This window comes from Canis lupus, chromosome X (genome assembly GCF_003254725.2).
Source record: "Canis lupus dingo isolate Sandy chromosome X, ASM325472v2, whole genome shotgun sequence".
In the NCBI taxonomy this organism is placed as follows: Eukaryota; Metazoa; Chordata; class Mammalia; order Carnivora; family Canidae; genus Canis; species Canis lupus.
In genome coordinates, this window is record NC_064281.1 from 47,105,714 (window position 1) to 47,125,523 (window position 19,810).

The 19,810-nt window shown below is 41.3% G+C and overlaps 1 protein-coding gene across 1 annotated transcript; it reads right to left on the reverse strand.

Annotated features, from left to right (window-relative positions):
* Positions 1 to 1,756: 1,756 nt before the first annotated feature.
* USP51 (ubiquitin specific peptidase 51) lies at positions 1,757 to 7,211 on the reverse strand. Its single transcript, XM_049107397.1, is given in 5 exon segments — positions 1,757 to 5,363; positions 5,366 to 5,497; positions 5,500 to 6,124; positions 6,126 to 6,621; positions 6,798 to 7,211. Coding segments are annotated over 4 exon segments (2,136 nt in total). The 5' UTR covers positions 6,573 to 6,621; positions 6,798 to 7,211; the 3' UTR covers positions 1,757 to 4,431.
* Between the last annotated feature and the right edge of the window lie 12,599 nt (positions 7,212 to 19,810).

The window sequence follows — 19,810 nt, forward strand, 5'->3', positions numbered from 1 at the left end:
AAAGTCATTTAACCTGATGTGATTATCCTAATCATCTATTGCCATACAGACATATTCACCTGTATCATGGGCAATTTTGTGTTATCAGTTGATAGATTACTCTCCAGGTTCCAGGTTATCTGTATCCAGGTTTGTCAAAGGCAGTCTGCCTTCTGCACCATTGTGGTCTACTTTGTCTTCCATAGCAACATCAGGAAAAGCAAAGCAAAACAAAATAAAATCTTTGAATTATATGTACTGAGTTATAATGGAATATGCACAAGTTTTGGGGACCTGGGTTTGAATACTGGCCCTACTACTTAAAACAGTAAAGTGAACTTAAGCGAACTGCTTTTCCATTCTGAGTCTCACTTTCCCAAACTGTGAAATATGTTCAGTAATGATTGCCTTCCAGGATTGCCATGCCAACTCAGTGACATAATAGTGGTAAAGCAGTTACCATAATACCTGGCCTATCTATTCATGGTACTCATTAAACATTATTGACTTGTTCTCTCTTTAATTGGGAATAGCTACATCATTGCTGTAATGTTTGAAGCCTAGCATAGGTCAGTGCTGAACTAAAAGACATGCAGGGTCCCACTCTGGTTTCTCAATATTATATGACAGAGTTCATTTAAAGTCATCATTTTCTTCCTTCTCTGTTTGTGGCCCCAGGAACAGGATGCCCCCAACTAACCATATAGCATATCTAATGTGTTCAAAACACTTGGCTACAAGTGACAGGATACTATCTCAAACTAGCTTAAGCAAAACAAAGGACTTTATTCGCTCAGATTGCTAAGAACTTTGGGACTTCAGGCACAGCTAGATCCACAAGTTTCAAATGATGCTCTCCAGGCTTTCTTCCCATCTCTATTTTTCTCCTCATGGTATGAATATCAACCCCTAAGGTTCTTAGGTTAATGTCATCCTAGTCTAGAGACTTCAGCATGGAGTGGGAGCAAGATACTTCTTTCTCCCAGTGTTTACATATGTTCAATTTAGCAATGGACTCTGGGCCTGCTTGGGTCCTACAGTCATCCTCAGAATTGCTCTTGTGGGACAGGTGTAGGTGGAGGAGTGAAGAAATTGAGAACTCTAATCTGGCCTAGCCTATGGGAGGGACATGCTCACTCTGGGGAGGGATGAGAGGAGGACTGCATGGTGGTCAATAGCGCCAGCAGAACCACAAGGAATGGGGGAAGGGCTAGAGTGCTAAGCAGACAAACTACAACTGCCTCGCTAAACACAGCCGCCAGGTATCACTCCCTTGTCACCGTCATGGTGACATGGTGTGCCATGTGATATAAAATAGTATGGAATGGCAAGATACACAGTCCCCTGGGAAGGTAAACTAGTACAGTACACCATGGAGAGGTGTGGTACACAATCATAAGGTGAGAGACACCATGGGGAGCTCAGGGACACTGGTGAGGAACAGTGTTGCCGCACACATACCAGAAAGGCCAGCCTCACCTTCAGCTTCTGCTGCCCCTCACCACCCAGTCTCTCATGACTACCAACTCTTACTTTGTTCTTTTCCTTGCATTGTACCTGGTACTCTCTCCCCACAACCTGGCTCTTTCCTCACTGAGCACCTCCCTTCTTAAGCAATCTCCTGCAGCCGAGTAGCATTTCATACACTGCCTTTGGGGGAAGATACAACCCTATCACACTGTATTATAGCACAGGGCACTTAATGAGGGCTTGATGGATAAAATAGGTGAGATCATACTACTGGGTGGGTGAATAGAGCAAATAACAGAATTCATCCTCACATTCAACAAACATTTATTAACACGGAAATGAATAAGGCTTGGCCCCCTGTTCTCAGAATGCTCAGTGCAGAGGGGCAAACAATCACAAAGCTCCAGTAGAATCACAGTAGAATATTACTGAGGTACAGACAAAGTACTTTGAGGCACAGTGGCAGGGACAGAGGGGTGAGGAAGGAACGATTTTCCAATTTATACCTGCCTAGAGCATTCAGAAAGGCTCCAGAGAAGCCATCTGTGAGTTGGGTCTTGAAGGAGGAATAAAAGCCACCAGGTAAACAGTCAAAGGAGGAGCTCCACAGGCTGGGACTCAGAGATGTAGGTAAGTAAGTGGATCAGGTAACCAGGCAGGAGTGATGGAATAAGGAAAAAAGAGAGGGAGTAAGGAATGAGTAGGACTGTCAAGCACAAGCCCACAGCTTTACTATGGAAATTTAAAGGTCTTGTTTCCTCATGGAGAGGAAGAGGAGGAGAAGGGTGGGACATCCTCAGATATGGGTCCCTGCTACTTCCTCAATCAGGCCATGGGGCTTGAACATCAAAGCCAGAATTTGAATTGTGATCTAATATCCCTAAGCCACTAAACTATCAAGAACTACGTTTTGGTAGCAAATAATTTGTATGAATAATGCAATTCTAAATGTGAGATAGTCCCTACTATTTTTATCTTTCTGAGATGCAGTTGATTCTTCCTAAGAAACAGCTCTACTTCCTTTAGAAATCAGATGGGGTTTGGAACCTGAAAAGGGAAGGTAGGCTAGAGTTCAGGCCTTGCAGTGATCTCAAAAATGAGTGGTAAAATTATGGTTAGGACTCTGTTTTTGGTTTTTTTTGTTGTTGTTGTTGTTTTTTAAAGGACTCTATTTTTTTTCAAATTCTATTTATGTATCAACATAAAATGCAACAAAAAATTAACCAGCCTTTTTTTGTTATTCCTATGTCCTCCTTTTACTTTTCATACCTGTATTTTTAGATGCTTAAATTAAAAAAGAATGTCTTTTAAAAACTTAAAAAGTTTTAAAATATTTTAATATTTAATATTTTTTCTACTTACATGTTTTTTTAATTTTGTATTTTTATTTCTGTCTTAAAATTTTTAATTTTTTTATCCTTTTTGTTTAAATACTTAGTTTTTGGGCAGCCCGGGTGGCTCAGCGGTTTGGCACCGCCTTCAGCCCAGGGTGTGATCCTAGAGACCCAGGATTGAGTCCCAAGAATCCCACGTCAGGTTCCCTGCATGGAGCCTGCTTCTCCCTCTGCCTGTGTCTCTGCCTCTCTCTCTCTCTCTCTCTGCGTCTCTCATGAATAAATAAATAAAATATTTTTTAAAAAATAAATACTTAGTTTTTATTTAAATCCCTCTAATTGGACTTCCTTAGAGTTACCTATATATCTTAAAATTCTCTATTTTTCTCTTAACTTGTCCTTTTTAAATTTTTTTTAAATTAAAACAATTGAAAACAAGTTTTGTCTTGAATTATTCTAAATTTTATTCCTTTAAAACTTTTCTGTAAACTTATATTTGAATTTTCATTCGATTCTGTATTTTTGGAAATTTTATATTTTAAACTATTCATGAATCTTGCTAACCTCTCATTTTCCAACACACATTTTATGGTTTAATTTTAAAAATTATTTATATTAACATTTTATTAAACTTTTAAGAGCTCCCTTCTCCTTTAACTTTTTACTTTTATAACTTTCTTTCACTTTTTTTGGTAAACTTTCATTTTTTATCTTTGTCCTTCTTTTATTCATTTTATCTTTTTAAAACTAAAAATTTCTAAAATTTATTTTTAAGCTTTATTTTAATAATTTTTAAATTTTAAATTAAAAAATTTAAATTTTAAGATATTTCTTTTAATATAGTTAAAATTTTCAACATTTAAAAATATTCTTTTTTTAAGATTTGTTTTTTAATTTATTTTATTCATAGACAGAGAGAGAGAGAGGCAGAGACACAGGCAGAGGGAGAAGCAGGCTCCATGCAGGGAGCCTGATGTGGGACTCGATCCCGGGTCTCCAGGATCACACCCCAGGCTGAAGGCGGTGCCAAACCGCTGTGCCACCGGGGCTGCCCTAAAAATATTTTCTTTTAAAATTAATAAAAAAAAATATTTTTTCTTTTTAAATGTTTTAAGGCTTTTGAAATTTTCTTTTACAATATCCTTTTCTCAAACTATTTGACTAATCAGCCACAGCTAGAACCCAATTGAGAAGCTTTTTGTTAATGTACGAATACTGTCTAATTTCCCATGGTATTTTTGTAGAAGCAAATGATATACAGTATAGCACTGGCAGAACATCTCCATTCCCACTCTCCCCACCTAAAGCATTCTGTTCATTTAATTATGCTTTATATGACCGTTTTCAACCTCTTCTCACTCCTCCCATTTCTTAAGGCTGAATGGTCACTAGTATTTTTTTTTTCCTCTTACAGATCCATAAGCCATGGTAAAATAGGTTCTTCATATCAAGGTGCTACTTGTAATATAGGTGCTGTTGTCCTTGTCCATGCCAGGTAGATTCTTGTGAAACTTCAAGAGGTGCTTGTTGTTGTATGGGTGTTGTCATGGTCCATTCCAGGTAGGTTTGTGTGTCACTTCAGGATCCTTGTATATTCACTTCTTTTACTTTTTTTTTTTTTTTTTTTCTGGAAAGTGGTCTCCTAAGACTAATCTTTCTCTAGACCCTGTTTGTGATAGAACAGTAAATACCCTTCACTGTAGAGGAAGTCCTCAATGGTAGCCTTGGTGATAATGGCATCATCACAGCTAAACCACTGGTCCTTTTGTTGCCGGATAAAGCTGGTGTAGTGTCCACTTTCCAAAGTTCCATGGTGATTAATCACTGCAAATAAGGAATACTTATTCTCATTGGATGTACAATCTGTTGCTGGCTGGCCTTCTTTCATTCTGCTCTCCTTAGTTGAGGCCAAAAATGGAGTCATGTCCAGATCCAAGGGAAAGGAGATAAAAGTATTAATCTTTCTCCTCTGTTTACCTACATGTTCAAATCTCTTGAGATGAAAACAGGCCACAATAGGTAATTTCTTCATTGTGAGTTGTTTAGTAGATTCCTGATAGCTTTGGCAACTACTGCATTTGATTTTGGCACTGCCTCCTAGGTACTCTGGCCTTGTAAACCACTGTAGGGAGTCTGTGAGTGAGGGAATTCCTGGTATGTGGTCATCCCTACTCACTGTGATGTCAGCTTTCTCTGGATTCTGGGAACTGAATGTGTCGCAAGAGCCAGGCAAGTCCAAACTGATGTCCCAGCATGGGTCTATTGTAGTAGAGACACTATGGCAAGCTTGACATGTGACATCGGACTGCAAGCCACCTGTAAAGATTTGGTCTATGATGCAGTTACAGCATGTGGAGTTATTGGCCTCCTGTTCCACATTATCATCTCTGCTGTGTCTATGCAGCACATCTAATATTGCAATAAGGAACTCATGGGCATCCTGCTGCCTATACCCTGCTAAATGTTCTGCATGAATCCATATTAGATGCAATAACTTATAGGGAATGTGAGGAGTTCGGCTCCCAGAGCACATAGCATGAAAAAGAGAAGACATTTCACAGACAAGACACAAGCTGGGCTTGTCATTCTACATTTATGCTTGTCAGAGAGAAAGAAATATTTCAATAGAGGAATATGGGTAAGTGCCTGGACAATACAATTCATAAAGCATGTGTTCCCAAGATTGATTAGCCCCCTCAGGCCTACAGTATAGACTTTTTTCTCCTCTTTTTCTTGAGTTTCACAAATTTTGGCTCCTGTTCCTTTGACTCACAGGTTGAATGCTTCTCTTCAACATCTGATGTTATACACTGTTGTTGAGAAACATCTGTTGAGATGGAAGTTAATAATTTCAAATTTTTCTCTTTTGTTTCTTTGGCAATCCATTCCATGTCTTTGTCATATATATAATCCTTACACATAAAGCAATATATAACCCCATGGTAGAGGTCTACAGCTAAATTGTGCTATTTTGTTTCTGCATGTTTGTGAATATGATTCTCAGTAAAGCAGCCAAAAAAGACACAGGAGAGACAAGAGTGGAGTCTGTTCATACGGGTACTACATACATGACAAATGCACGTCTTTGCCTTATGTTTCCTAGTTTCTGGGGTCCCACTCCATACGAAAGGCTGGTAGATCAGCCTCAGGTTCTTCCGCCAGTTCTTAGCCACTTTAAAGTTCTCCACATGAGAGCACCCCGTAGGACCCCGACCAAACTCCACCTCCAGCAACCAGTCCCCTAAACCACTTCGATCCCCAGAGCCACCTAGGCCACCAGAAAAGCTTTGCAGCATCTGAGGCCTAGATCCAGGGTCAGATGCTTTGCAGCATCTGAGGCCAGCCCTGGGGTCGCCAGGGCTGAGGTCAGGTCAGAGGCGGTGGGGGAAGGGGAGGGGGAGGATGGGATGGAGGCTGGGGTGGGGCCGAGAGCCCAGGCGGGCCTCGGGAGCGGGCCGAGGCTGGGGGCCTTGGGCGGGGCTTGCGGCGCTGGCAAAGGGGCGAAGAGCTGATGTAACAGCGAGGAGGGGACGAAGGGAGCACCTCCTTATCACCTCCGCTGTCACTCCACGTCAAGTTATCCTCAGGAACAGGCTTATGATCTTGTAGCAGCTCTAGCTTCATCTCCTTAGCATCCTGGCCTGAACACGCCTTTGTCGCCCCCACCGCGTCTTTCTCAATTTCCCCCGCCTTTTTGGCCTTCTCCTCGGGAGAGGCTCCTCCCCCACCTCCAGAGCTCCAGAGGACTAAAGAGCCGGAGGGCAAGGAAGTTTCCCGAACTTGGGCCATCACCTCACCGTCCGGCCTGAGAAGAAAGGCGTCTGCAGTGGAGCTGCGACTGTAAATGGAATGAAACAAGTGATTTCTGTGAATGATCTGACCAGCGTCATGGCCGCGGCGCGCCATTAGTGCCCCCGGCACCCCTCCCACCAAGAGCTCGGGCTGAGGTCGCTGCGCACTCCACCCCCTCTACTCAGGAGCTCCCAGAACTGCTGTGGAGACTAAGGCGATTACCTGGTTTAAAGGCGATCCGATCGTACTGGGAATGGGGGGAGGGGGGGGCTGCGGTGGGCGAAAAGGAGGCAGACAGAGGGAGGAAACGTGGGGGGTGGGGTGTGGTACGGCCTGAGCTTTAGGGTAGAGATGGAATCTTTAAAAAAGGCGCCACCCTCTGTCTGGGTTTCCTAAGCCCTGAGCAGCCTTGCTTTGGTACAGCTTCCTCTGACGTTCTTTCCGTATATTCTAAACAAACAAACCAAACCAAACAAAAAAACTGGGGCCAACATTTTACCTTAAAAATAGCTAAAAGGGGGGCAGCCCCGGTGGCTCAGCGGTTTAGCGCCGCCTGCAGCCCAGGGCGTGATCCTGGAGATTATGGATGGAGTCCCACGTCAGGCTCCCGGCATGAAGCCTGCTTCTCCCTCTGCCTGTGTCTTTGTGTGTGTCTCTATGAATAAATAAGCAAAATCTGGGATCCCTGGATGGCGCAGCGGTTTGGCGCCTGCCTTTGGCCCAGGGCGCGATCCTGGAGACCTGGGATCGAATCCCACATCGGGCTCCCGGTGCATGGAGCCTGCTTCTCCCTCTGCCTGTGTCTCTGCCTCTCTCTCTCTCTCTCTCTCTCTCTCTCTCTCTCTCTCTCTCTCTCTGTGTGACTATCATAAAAAAAATATATATATATATATAAATAAATAAAATCTTTTTAAAAAATAGCTAAAAGGGAACCACCTACGGAAAATGGGCTCAGGGAAAAAAATGTGTCCTCCTACTCCCACCTTACCTATGCTGCTGGGTCTGGGTGTGTTACACCCTTGCCCCTACCTCCAAGCGCCCTTTTGGTCAGCCAAGCTCTTGGGCCCTCTCACGCTCATTTTACACTTGTGTTCCTTCTCACACTTCATTTCTTGTTTCAGTTCCTTCATTCCCTATTCCTCTGAGAATTTGGACTCCTCACACCCTCCAAGCGTTCACCGCCCCGTCTTCAGTGTGCGACCCCCAAAGTCCCCGTCCTTTCCCGCCGAAGGCCGGCCCCGCAACGAAGGCCGGCCCCGCAACGCCCCCAGCCCCGCTGTTTGTTTAAAGGTCTGGGTTACCTTGGGCCACAGGCACGTGATAGAGAACGTCAGCAGCTGCTGCTAAAGGCACTCCTCAGCCAGCGTTCTCCCCTGACCTTTCCTCAGGGCTGGTCAGAAGGGGGCCTCCCCCGGCCCCTCCCTTCTCGACATGTGGCCCCCAGCCCCGGATTCTGCTCTCCTGCATGATGAATGTCACGCTATCCTGCTTAGTCAGACCTCTTCCTGGAACAGATTCTACTGGAAGTAACCACAGCGACAGATTCTAGAGAAAACCCTTGACATGTAGATTCTGGTCTCACCTGGCTCCAGGCCAGCACTCCGCAGAAAAAAGATTCATTGGAGTGGGGGTTGGGTGGTCTCAAGGATGGCAGCTCTCTGGCATGAATCCCTCAGGGATCCATCAAAATTGGATCTATGGGAATTAAGTGAAGAGAGGAATATGATTCCGGAGTGGTGAGAAGAACCATTAGTAAGGGCTTCAGTCTCAGGTGGGAGAGCCCAGGCACCCGCTAGCTGCGTGAGCTCAGATAAAACACCTAATCTACCTGAGCCTTAGTTGTGTCACCTGTTAAAAAAAAGGTAGGAATAATGATCCTAACCTGTTATGAACACTAAATCATAATATATGTAAAGTAAAGGATCTTTGTGGCACCTGTTTCTTTCACATCTGTTTCTCAGTCCGCATTTTAAAATCTGCCTATAGCAAATGCCTGGTACTTAGAGTAGAGAAAAAGAGAACACTTCTCTCTTTCAAGATTCTCTCAAAGTTATCACTCAGTTCACCAGATTATCCCCTCCTAAGCAGTTCATGTATGGGAACACCCACTCAACAAGTGTACATGGATCCCATGACTATATTACTGTGCTAGGTTGTGCTGTGAGAAATACAGAATAAAAAGATTTATGTCCTCCAGGAGTTCATAGCCCAGGAGATTTTTCCTTCTCTTTAACGGATACAACATCCAAGGCTACAACCTCCCATGAAAGCTGCTATCTCTAGGGCTTGTTGTCCTTCCTGTCCAATCTCAAGGATATTCCTGCTCATCAGTGAAGATGTTTAATGCTACATTTAATCTCTCTGGAACAGTCAGGCACCTCCTTTCTAAGCCTCAGGATTAGGATTCAATTCTCTCAGGCTCAGGGGTGATATCGTAGGTGCCTTTCCAAAATGAATGTCAGTGATTTTAAGACATAAAAGAGATTCAGTAATCTATATGAATCTTCAGAATGGGCACAGATCATCATGATCTTGGAGAGAAAAACCACCATAACTGTCCCATAGCCCAGAGTGACTATAGATTGAGAGATTCAAGTAAGAGTTAGTCTTCAGATGAATATGTTTGCAGGAACATTTGCCTAGAAGACGAGAACAATGCTCTTATACTTTCCCACCATTACTAGTTGTGTTTGTAAACTTAAGCAAGCAACATATCATTTTTACAATTCAGTTTCCCAAGTAAGAAAGGAGTTGGTTTGACCTGTTAGCAGTTCTTAACATAAACTTAGCATAAATCCTAATGAGGTTTCCAATTCACAGATACTTGGCCCCCAAGTCAGTTAGTTAATGGCCATGTGGCTGACTGGAAAGGCCACTGCCACTCTCATGGCTTTAGCTGTCATAACTTCACACCAGAGAGGGGAGGCTTACTGTTTTCAAGCTATAATTTTCAGTTTCTCTGGATCCAATTAAGTGTTCATTAGAGGAGCTTCAGGAGATGGGATGACCTGTTTAAACCAATGTGCCTTTTGGCAGACTAGTTTGTCTTTCTCTGGAGTTTACAAAAGACTTTTAGTAAGTAATAATAACAAGAATAGCAGAGTTTTCCAACACCATGGAACTTGGCTTTGTGTAAATATTAGAGATTTTGACTTGGGATTTAGACAGATTGTACCAGTATGGAAGAGCATACATACAAGGAAGCAATAGGTGAAAGAAGCAGTAATGGAGTCACCAGTGAGTACCCAAGAGAAATTTGAGGGGAGGCAGGGTCACAGAAAGGAAATGGCATGCCCTCTTGCTGGCAAGTGGTTGAATGGCACAGGGGAAGATGAAGACCCCTGGTAGCTTGAGGGGGAGTCCCTCCTATCTCCCTTACTTCCTTCCCTCCCTCTGAATTACCCTTTGTCCTGGGTGTCCCTCCCTTGGCAGAAGTCTGGAATGGGGTAAGGAGAGAGCTTAGTGGCCCTGTAAGTCCCAGAAGTGCCACCCTTCCCTGAAAAACAGCCAGTCATCATCCCCACAAATTAGCCTGTTCTACCCAAACTAAACCTTGTGATTCTGATCCACTTCCTGACAAAAGAACCCTAAGGGTTATGACAGGGAGAGGGAGCAGGTCTTCAGGATGCCATGAAGTAATCCCAGAGGGGTTATTCCATCTCCAGAGTTGACTTTGGTTTGCATCCATCTCCAAGGATCTGGTCTCTCTCCTGATTTCCTCATTTTATACCTAGCCCAAGTGTATGACTTGGGCTGAAACCAAGAGTTAGACACTTAACCAACTGACCCACCCAGGTGCCCCCTGGACTCAGCCTCTCTTAAGAAAGGTCCTTTTGGGTCCCTCAGTTTGGATCCTTCCCCAGCCCCTCACCATCTTCTAACCCTGCCCCTTTGTTATGAAGAGACCATCTAAAAAGAAAGAAGGTATCCTGTAGAAGTGTAGCTGGAAAACGTGTGAAATCACAATCGTGTAAAAGTACTTGGCGGGAAACCTCTTTGGAACTATTGACTAATTTAAGAAGGAATTTTTTTTTTTCTAGGTAAAGGTATTTTCTCAGCCATGGCTAACAAAAGACTTGCTTATTTCTGGGTTAACAGACCTAGATGGAAATGCTGTATAACTATGGTGAGGCCCAGTAGTTTGTTTTCTGACAATTAACCAGCTAATACTGGTGCTAAATGTTGATGCTGCTGGTATAGGGACCAGACTTTGAGAACCACTTGTTGTGGGCTAATGTATAAAGAACCACAAGTCAAGGCCCTCTGGCCTTAGTAGCAGGAACCCTTTCTGGTGTGGCTGGTTTCCCAGGAGTATTATCTTGGCTTCTTTTATGTTTTCCTAACTACAGCAGGTGCTGGGGGTGGTTTTGAGGTGAGTAGAATTGGAAAGAGAGGGATCTGTATAAAACCTGTTTCTGCACTCCTGGTGCCTTAGGACCTATAGAACAGGCGCTCTGCAACTTCACACAGCATCTTTTTCCCAACTGGGGACTCTTTTTTTTAATAATAAATTTATTTTTTATTGGCGTTCAATTTGCCAACATACAGAATAACACCCAGTGCTCATCCCATCAAGTGCCCCCCTCAGTGCCCATCACCCATTCACCCCCAACTGGGGACTCTTAATCACCTCACTTCTGTGAGGCCAGCATTCTAAAAGGCAGACTTACAGCCATTGCCTGCCCTTGACTAGGTTTGCAGGAAGAGGGCTGTGGATTGGGTTCAGGTCCTTGGGGACTCACATTATCTGCCAACCTTCTGCCCTCTTTTCCTTTGGGTACCTTCTTCTGCTCCCTTTCTTTCTTGTGCCTCAGCTCCTAGCTAGTCTGCCTCCGGCCTTCCAAAGCAACAGCTTCAAACACCACTTCTATGTGCTCTCTCCTGCTCACAGACCCATGGTGATTCTCTGTAGCCTCTTGGTTTTTTAAAATGGCAAATTTCCAACTTACTCCAACTCTCCCTATCCCCAAATATGCCCAACTTCATCTTCACTTTCTTCCCTCATGACTCCAGTGCTTTAGCCATGGAAGCCTCTGTATTGTTCCTATCTATGAGATAACATATATGAAAACATCCAGTATGTCGGTCCAATCCCTTTCCTTCCCCATGGATTCTCATTTCAAAACATTTCCTAGCACAGACATTCTCAAACTTTTGGCACCTTGGCAGCTTGATGTAGCCTGTAGCTTCCTTAAAAGAATAATATTTTTTATAAATACATAAAGTTAAATGAAGAGAAGCATAACGGACATCTATTATATTGAATTACGGTTTTGAATTTTAAAAAAGACCATAATTTGATAACATGTTTCTTTATTAATGCATTAAATAATAGTATCTAGTGATAGACACAATAACATATTTTAAAATAGTGATGAGCATAAATGATACTTTGAGAAATGTGAAACAAATGTAATGGGATATGAAAATATTGGTGATATTGCCACATGTACTAATCATATTATTGTGGTTTCTTGCCTAGGTTAATAATTGAAGGACATGCTTAAATTAAGTTAAAGGTAAGTGAATTTACCCCAAAGATACAGATGCAATGAAACGCCGGGACACCTGCACCCCGATGTTTATAGCAGCAATGTCCACAATAGCCAAACTGTGGAAGGAGCCTCGGTGTCCATCGAAAGATGAATGGATAAAGAAGATGTGGTTTATGTATACAATGGAATATTACTCAGCCATTAGAAATGACAAATACCCACCATTTGCTTCAACGTGGATGGAACTGGAGGGTATTATGCTGAGTGAAATAAGTCAATCGGGGAAGGACAAACATTATATGGTCTCATTCATTTGGGGAATATAAATAATAGTGAAAGGGAATAGAAGGGAAGGGAGAAGAAATGGGGAGGAAATATCAGAAAGGGAGACAGAACATGAAGACTCTTAACTCTGGGAAACGAACTAGAGGTGGTGGAAGGGGAAGAGGGCGGGCGGTGGGGGTGAATGGGTGACGGGCACTGAGGGGGGCACTTGACGGGATGAGCACTGCGTGTTATTCTGTATGTTGGCAAATTGAACACCAATAAAAAATAAATTTATTATTAAAAAAATAAAGGTAAATGAAAATAAAGGCATGGGTATTTTCCTGTTCATATGCACAGACCTCTCTGAATTCCATATCATGACCCCTTTTGCTTCATAATGCCCTGAATATTTTGTTTGCTTAGTGGGCAAATTTGTTACAAACCTGTTATTACATGCATATTATGTGCTCTTCTCTCTACACCCGTTAGAATGTATTGTATCACCTGTGGTGCAAAGTAGGTATTGTTATCCACACCTTACAGATGGGAAAATGGAGGGATCATTTCATATTGACCCAGGATGATACAGATGAAAATGGGGACTCCCAGCCCTGGAGCCTCCAGAAATTTTGACACAGGGCTACATTCTCTCTCCTTATCATTTATTTGCTTCAGCTCTTTGTTTTATTTTTTTATGTTTTTATTTAAATTCATTAGTTAACATACAGTGTAATATTGGTTTTAGATGTACAATTTAGTGATTTAACACTTACATACAGCTCCCAGTGCTCATCGCGAGTGCACTCCTTAATCCCGTCACCCATTTATCCCATCCCCCACAGACCTTCCCTCTAATAACCATCAGTTTGCTCTCTATAACTAAGAGTCTGTTTCTTGGTTTGCCTCTCTCTTTTTTTCCCCTATGATCATTCGTTTTGTTTCTTAAATTCAACATATGAGTGAAATCATATGGTATTTGCTCTTTGGATGGTGGAATAAAATTGGAGTATATGGCTTAGTTCACTGTCTTTCCACACGATTCTTAGTAAATTACTGAGTATCTGTGTGAGAGTAAGGAAACCTCATTGACTGAAGAAACCAACAGACTGCATGTTCCAATAAAGGAGTGACAAGGATACTAGAGCTATAACTGAAGAGCTCCTCAGGTCTGACTATGAAAAGATTCTGAAACAGGAGCTTACCTGGAGGCTCGGCAGAAGGGCACAAATGTGGAATTGATATTCAGACAGTACACAGATTAGATGTCATGCCAAGCCCTGCTAAATAGACATACTATTGCAGTGATAGCTGAGAAACATTGATGGAGCTTATTGGCTACAGATTTGACCTGTCTCCTGGTAGCCAGTGCAGTTGTACTTTCTATTTTCTAAGAAGTACTCAGTCACTACTTTCCCATTATCTGTAAATTGCATAATTGGTACTAGTACTGAATACTTTAACTTTTATGTTAATTTTTTCTTCTCACTTCTTTGTTCTTTTTGACGTGGTCAAAGGGTACAATATTTCTTTTGATTTTTTTATTTTTATTTATTTATTCATGAGAGACACAGAGAGAGAGGCAGAGACACAGGCAGAGGGAAAAGCAGGCTCCATGCAGGGAGCCCGACGTGGGACTCGATCCCGGGTCTCCAGGATCACGCCCCGGACTGAAGGCGGCACTTAAACCGCCGAGCCACCAAGGCTGCTCTGGGTACAATATTTTGATATCTAAAATGCTAAGATTTTTAAATTAAAAAACAAAACATATAAAATCAAGAGACCACCAATTTTGGATAATATTCCAATTTTGAAGTTAAATAGAGGAGTCATGAGTTCTCTGAATTTCTGGGATAACAAAAGAAATATAAAAATGAACATCTATCTAGCCCATGTCATAGCGTTATAAAAAGATAAAGTAGTCTATATCAACTTCCAACAGTACAAGAATGTGTAAAATAGAAGACTATGTATCTGACATTAAAACCCATCAGTTATATAATTTTAGGAAGGAATGATTTATGTTCTTAAATTGATATTTTGAATAGATAATAATATGCACAAGAAGAAAATTCGAAGAGTACAAAACTGTACATAGTGAAATGTTTCCCTCTTTCTCCTGACCTTAGTCATTAAACTTCATCCTACCAGAGGCAACCACTATTCCTAGATTCATGTGTATCCTTCCAAAAATCTTCTATGGAAATACAAACCGAAATGGGTACTGCCTATTTCATTTTGAAAACAATGCAGCAGTAACATAAATATCATGCTTTCCAGTGTTCCTTAAACTAACAGTATATCATAGAAAGTATTCCAAACTAGAACAAAGTGAATCACAAACTTGCAGTTGTATAGGATGTATAAGTCTTGAGAACTAATGTACATGAAGAATATAGTTAATAATACCATATGAAATACTAATATATTGCTAACAGAGTAGACTTAAGGTATTCTCATCACACACAAAAAATGCTAACTATGTGAGGGAATAATGTGTTAATAAGTTTGATTGAAATAATCATTTCAATATGTATATGTATGTCAAACAATCATGTCATCATTTTAAATATATACAACATTTAACAATGCATTTTAGGGTGCACAATGAAAATTAGACTTTTCATTTATTATTTATAAATAACTTTTTTAGAGAGGGAAGGGGAGGGACAGAGAGAAAGGTACAGATAGAATTTTAAGCAGCCTGGATACCCCACACAGAGCCGGATGGTGGCTCAATCCCACAACCCAGAGATCATGATCTGAACTGAAATCAAAAGTGGATGCTTACAGACTGAGCCACACAGGCACCCTGAAAATTAGAGTTTCAAAAATAAGATTATCAGGAGAAGAATTACAGGCTGCTACTGGGTGGCTCAGTCAATTAAGCATCCTATCTGATTTAGGCTCAGGTCAAGGTCTCAGGGTCATATGAGCATTCCTCAATGGGGGCTCTGCCAGGAGTCTACTAGAGATGCTTTCCCTCTCCCTCTCAGTGTGTCCTTCCACCATCATGCACCCTCCCTCCCTCCCTCCTTCTCTCTCTCTAAATCAATCATTCAATCAATCATTTAAAAATGAAAGATAACATACTCACATGGCTGCAAAACTTATGCACCTTGATAATATTAACCATTTCCTTTATGGTAGGTACATTACTTGTTTCCTTCTTTTTCTCATTGCAATCATACTGCGAAGAATACACTTGTACAGCATCATTTCACACATCTATGTGTCTATCAGTGTGACAAATACCTGGAAATTTATTCCATAGCCATTCCCTAAGTGTCTCCTGAGTGTCAGACTAAGGACTCAATGTTCAGGATGACAACATGCTTAAGTTGCATTCTCAAGTCACATCTCACAGGGTGATGCAAAATGCATGATCATTATTGTGAACCCCAAATTATGGTTGTCAGTATCAGCAGTCAGGAGACAAAACAGCCATAGCAACTAGGAAAGACTGTAATCCATATGGTGTCCATTTGACACTAAAAGCACTATTGCTTTCAGCCCCAAGGGCCAAAAGAGTTGTGGGGGCTACTGTAAGAGTTCTGTACACCCCCACCCCAACCTTTTGTATCCATCTGTGAAAAGCAAAACTTTCTATGTGCTGGAGAGATGTTTCCTAGGACACAGGGTGTTTAGTGCTAAAATTGGGATAGTCCTGAGCCAACTGGTCAGTTGTTCACCCTTCCACTGTTTCTCAGATTCTTTTTTTCCCTTCTTTCTTTCTTTCTTTCTTTCTTTCTTTCTTTCTTTCTTTCTTTCTTTCTTTCTTTCTTTCTTTCTTTCTTTTTTCTTTCTTTCTTTCTTTTCTTCTTTCTTTCTTTCTTTCTTTCTTTTCTTCTTTCTTTCTTTCTTTCTTTCTTTCTTTCTTTCTTTCTTTCTTTCTTCTCTTTCTACTTCTCTTTCTCTCTTTCTTCTCTTTTTAAAATTACTCTCTGCACCCAACATAGGGCTTGAACTCAGGACCCTGAGATCGAGAGTCGCATGCTCTACTGACTGAGCCAACTAGGTGCCCTTACCCTTCCACTGTTTCAACCAGAAAAGCTCTGTAAAATTCTACTTAAAATATGAAATTCGGAAAGAACACCATATGAAAAATTTACCAAACTTTATTATCTGTGCCTGAGAGAATGGGGTTAATGAGAAAATACTCAGGTGAAAAAGTATTGGCATTTGGAAAGATGTTACCAGTGTAAAGCTAGGGAGAAAGTCAGGGATTTTAGCTGACCTGTCAGTTTCCCAAATGTTTTATTTGGTGATAAGTCATCATGTTCAATGATCTCTGGCTGGTCCACCAAAAGATGTAAAGTGAATATGCAAAAGTCTTTTTCCAATAAACTTTATGTTTACCACCTTACTTCAAATAACCAACAGAGAGAAGTAACATTCTGAAAAACCAGACATTAAAATAATGAAAATAGGAAGAAAATGTGGACCTCAACATGCTCCCTATAGTGACAGAGCTGCAAAAAAAAAAAGTTTAGAAATCGGATCAAGCCAAGTCCATACACTTTAATAGAAGTTGGCTGTCGAGCTACAACTTCTATTGTATGTTAGATAGTTTTATCATCAATAGTTTATTCAGGGCACAAAAAAAGAATATATTTAAAATTTCCATCTCTATACTGACACATGTATTTATTTACATGATTGTACTGTTTGTAAATTATTTTTCAATACCATCTTTGCATGTATGTGGTCTCAAGTTTGTTTGTTTTTTTTTTCTCATGCCAGCTTTCATTTAGAGGTGAAAGGTGTTCTGGAAATCAGGATAGATTCTCTTCAGCTCTCAGTTGCTTCCCTGATTCTTCATTAGGATTTATCCTGCTGCAGCTCCATTTTTAATGACCTTGAGTACCCAGGAGCAGGGGTTGGCCCACTCTGTATGAGCTGGATGATAAAAAGGCCAAGTAACTCCAGCATTACGCAGTGAGCCTAGACCATCCTCTTTTCCTCTCCTGCTGCCAGCCCCCATCTCACGGTTTGCCAGTGATTGAGACTTGGGGCTCCTTCCATATGCCTTCCGTGACAATCAGACCTATGGAGGTCAAATGCTTTGGATTTTCAGGGACAGGTCTGATTACATCTAATTTTGTCATTTTGAAAACTGCAGTCTGATTCGTGTGTGGGCAAATGTGATTTCCATTTTTATTTATTTATTCATGAGAGACACAGAGAGAGGCAGGCAGAGACATAGGCAGAGGGAGAGGCAGGCTCCATGCAGGGAGCCCGATGTGGGACTCGATCCCGGGACCGTGAGATCACACCCTGCCACCCAGGCGTCCCGTGATTCCGTTTTTATAGTTTTATGAGGATTTATATGCCTATATTCACAAATTAAAGTCAAGTAAAAAAATCGGGACATAAAATCCTATTTATGGTATGATCATAGCCATCTAAAACATGCATATGCACAGACTACAAGAGGGGAGCAAATTTGTTACAGTACCAACAGTGGAGGTGTATGGTGATGCGATGACATTTGACCTTCTTTCCTCTTTCTTTGTTTTCTCAAATTGTTGTCATGTGCCTATGTTATATGTTCAATAAAAGATAAGAAAATAATAACCTTTTCAAAGCACGTTTCTCTATTTTTGTTTTTAAAGTATAGTTTCTGTATAATGTGACAGCTTCCCACCTTCCCTCTCTAGCGAGGACCCATTCCATCTACACACATGCCCACACACATGTTCACACACGCACCACCACCCCCATGCACACACACGGACACAAATTTGGTAACTTGGTAGCTACCACTGGCACAGCAATGAACATAGGTGTGATACTTGGTGAAGAACTATGGAAAGACTGCTATCCCCTGTCCCAGGGTAATGGATCCCCAGAGACAGAGGATCCCCTAATGCAGAAGTTCCTAAGAGTACAAGATTCCCTTGCTATATTACTGTTACATTGCAGATGGTGCTGGCTTTGGTTAAGAGATGTGCCCTTTGTTCTGACCCCTAAACACCTCTCTGCACCTCAATTATTTTCTCTACCAAGCTTACATATGAGAGAGTTAATAATTCCTGTCACCTGGTTTCTTTTAGGTAAGAAAATTTCAAGCACACCACGCTCAGTATTCTTACCAGAGGGGCATATTATTGCATACAAAATTTCTTTACGTGTCCTTCAACAAGAACAGAAAAAAAATTTCTCTAAATTAAAGTGTGTTTAAGAAATCAAGAAGACATCTCCTCCTTTCAAGTCTCTTTCTCTGAGTAAATAAACATTGTTTAAAATTGCAAAGCTATTCCCAGCACCATTTGTTTAAGGATGGCTTATATCTGCCAGAATCTGCAATTGGCACAACGTCTGTAAATATGTGACTGATATTTTCACGGGCATTTTTCATATTTCATTTCCCATGAACGTGACTATTTTGTATGTTTTCTGTCCCTCATCTCTTACTGCCCCCACATTACCTTCAGTAATCCAAGCATTTCATTTTTTATCTTTAACTTTTTATTGTAGAAAATTGCAAACACATAAAAGCAGAAAGAAAAGTACAATGCACTCCATGTACCCATTAAGCTCAAGAGTCATCAACTTCAACAATCATTAGCTTTCTTCAGTTCTTGTTTCATCTCTCTCCCATCGTACTTAACAAAAATGTTGTTTTGTTTTGTTTCTCTGGAGTACTGTGAAGCAAAATGTAGACATCAACTCATTCCATCCAGAAATACACTTTAGTAGATAAGGACCGACCGGTTTTAACAGAACCACGGCACAGCATCAAAGCCAAGAAAATGATCAAGACTGACTTAGCATCATCTACTACCCAACAATGTCCCATTTCCCCAATTGCTTCATCAAACTTGTATTTACACATGATTTATGTATTCATACAGTTTGTTTGCTCAAATTAGGATCGGAAAAATCCCATGCACTGTGTATGGTTGATATGTGGCTTAGTCTTTTAATGTTTTACATTTCCCCCTCATCTTTTCCATGCCGTTTATTTGTTGAAGAAAATACACTCTGCTCACTCTCTTGCCAGAACTGGAGAAACAAAGGGATCCTGGTTTAGAAGCCCAGCTGAGGCATAATGGCAGTCATGGTTTTTCTGGTCCTTGCGCCAGAGGGTCAGGTCTGGGCATGTTTTGGGTCATACCTTTCTTCTTTTTTCTATTTAAAAAAATGCTCTAATGTGCTTAATGTGTTATAACTTTAATAGTGAAAAATAGAGATGTAAATAGAAACAAGGGACCCTTAGTCAGACCATATACCCTGGTTTTTATTGTCATTGCGGAACGGGTACATATTCCATGTTCCATTTATAGGAATTAGGGCTCATCCCTCCCCATCAATTTTTGACCCACAAACACACACATCAGTCCCAGGAATTGCCTCAGTCAGTTACTTTCCATCCTTACAACTAGTGCACTGGAAGAACAGTGGTGAATCTTGTCAGGATCCCTTGGAAAGATTGCTCTCCTCTACCCAAAAGGGAAGATTCTTAAACATGTC